This window comes from Endocarpon pusillum (genome assembly GCF_000464535.1).
Source record: "Endocarpon pusillum Z07020 unplaced genomic scaffold scaffold6637, whole genome shotgun sequence".
Classification (NCBI taxonomy): Eukaryota; Fungi; Ascomycota; class Eurotiomycetes; order Verrucariales; family Verrucariaceae; genus Endocarpon; species Endocarpon pusillum.
The window spans coordinates 39,891-41,717 of record NW_006916601.1 but is presented as its reverse complement, the minus strand read 5'-3'; the positions used below and the strand labels follow the sequence as shown (position 1 = coordinate 41,717).

General features: G+C 53.6%; 2 protein-coding genes across 2 annotated transcripts in view; one reads left to right on the top strand and one right to left on the bottom strand.

The window, feature by feature from the left end:
• Window positions 1–630: 630 nt before the first annotated feature.
• Window positions 631–1,461, top strand: EPUS_09031 (uncharacterized protein; the record flags this gene model as incomplete). The annotated part of the gene is made up of 1 exon (XM_007807197.1): window positions 631–1,461. One exon carries the CDS (start codon window positions 631–633, stop codon window positions 1,459–1,461), a length of 831 nt encoding a protein of 276 aa, XP_007805388.1.
• Window positions 1,462–1,550: 89 nt separating this feature from the next.
• The window catches only part of EPUS_09030 (uncharacterized protein), a gene marked incomplete at both ends in the record, with an annotated part of 1,565 nt that continues 1,288 nt past the window's right edge, over window positions 1,551–1,827 (bottom strand). The window contains one exon of the mRNA XM_007807196.1: window positions 1,551–1,827. This exon is cut by the window's right edge and continues 366 nt beyond it. Within this exon, the coding sequence (XP_007805387.1) occupies window positions 1,551–1,827 (277 nt within the window).

Here is a 1,827-nt window from a genome sequence, read left to right as displayed (position 1 = left end):
GCGGGAGCCGGTACACGTGGGGGAAGCACGTCCTGACCCACACTAGCAAGCCTTGGCCAGTAGCCAGCCAAACGCACAGCATACTATTCAAATGGAAAGACTTAGTAGTGCGTGGTAAATAAATGAGGTGAGGAAGGGCCTCTATCAGAATATGACTGATATAGAGATATTTGTTAGTAAGGATCTCATAGCTCGGGCCAGGGATGATAGCATTTATCTTTTTAGTCTTGTTTCCGCGGGTGTTTCCTCTGCGCTAAATCGCTTGCTTGAATACAAGACTACGCTCATAGGGTTCTATAGCTTAGTAGCTGAGAGGAGCCAAGCCAGATACTGACTTCTTTGAGTGGTAATTGTGAGATAGCACCGAAGCCTGCACATTGACGGAAAAGAAAGAGTAGCTCCTATCTTTTGCGGCCTTCGGTGCATTGTGTGAACGGGCCTTTCAGATGAGTGAGGTTCAGATATATTGATTTGCTATCATCGACCCTCATGATACTCAGGAAAAAACAATTGAGCCGAAAACCACGATAGAAGTACGTCTCGGATGACTAAGGACGATCTTGGCATATGAAAACCCTCCCACCCTCCACAGCGCATGTGAAATGTTGCTGATATCCACAGAACCCTGCCATGGACCTCCCAGATCTCTCCCTCGGACTCAATGGCACCCACGTCCTCATCACCGGCGGGGCCGGGTATATCGGTTCGGCAACGGTGGAATCCTTTCTCGCGGCCGGTGCCATCGTCTCCGCCTTCGACATCAACGACGAAAAGATGAAAGCATTCCCCAGCCATCCAAACCTATTCTGGCACAGAGTGGACATCAGTTCGGAGTGCGGACTCGAAAGCGCTTTCGAGACCATCCGACAACAGCATGGCTTGGTCCAGGTCTGCGTCGCGCTCGCCAGCATCGATTACAGCTACCTGGCACATCATGCGTCTTTGGCAGACATGCCGTTGGCTCAGTGGCAAGAAACCATGCGCGTGAACGTGCAGGGCACCTTTCTCACTGCGCGCACCTGGCTGCGGCAACTCAGGGCCCATGCCACCGCCACGGCGCGGAACCTAAGTCTCATCATCATCGGCAGCGAGGCCGCCGAAACGGGCGTAACGGGAAACGCGGACTACAGTGCCGGGAAGGCGGCTGTACAGATCGGGCTCGTGCAGTCACTGAAGAAGGATGTGGTCACGATCCATCCGCGGGCTAGAGTGAATGCCATCGCGCCAGGAGCGGTCGATACGCCGCAATTCCGGAAGGAGTGTGAGGAGGATCCGGATGAATTGTGGAGAACGGCGCAGGCTACGACGGCGCTGAGAGCGCCGGTGGCAGTGGACGCAGTGGCAAGGAGTGTGGTGTTCCTGGCGAGTGAGAACTGGAGTGGGAATGTGACTGGACAGGTATTGAGCGTGGATTCGGGGAAGCAGGGAAAGGTGCATTGGATGCCTGGGGAGGTAGCTTGACCGGTAAGCTGTCCGTTTTGTAAATGGACACGATGCGATGCGATGCACGTATATAGTTTGGCGATGCAATGGTTATAGAGACGAGAAATCTAAAGTTTCGAGCCCACTACCTTTGTCTCCTCTTTAGCCTTCTCCCGCAGCCGATTCCGCAGGATCTTGCCACTTGGATTCTTTGGAATAGCATCAAGGTACACCACACCGCCTGCGAGTCTCTTATGCCTCGACACTCTCTCCTCTATAAACTTAGCAATGTCCTCTTCCGGCGTGTTTTGCGACTTCTCATCTGGTCTTAGCACCACGTACGCACGAGGTCTCTCATCTCCATCCTCCGTCTGCACGCCAATGACTGCAGCGTCTGCAACGGCT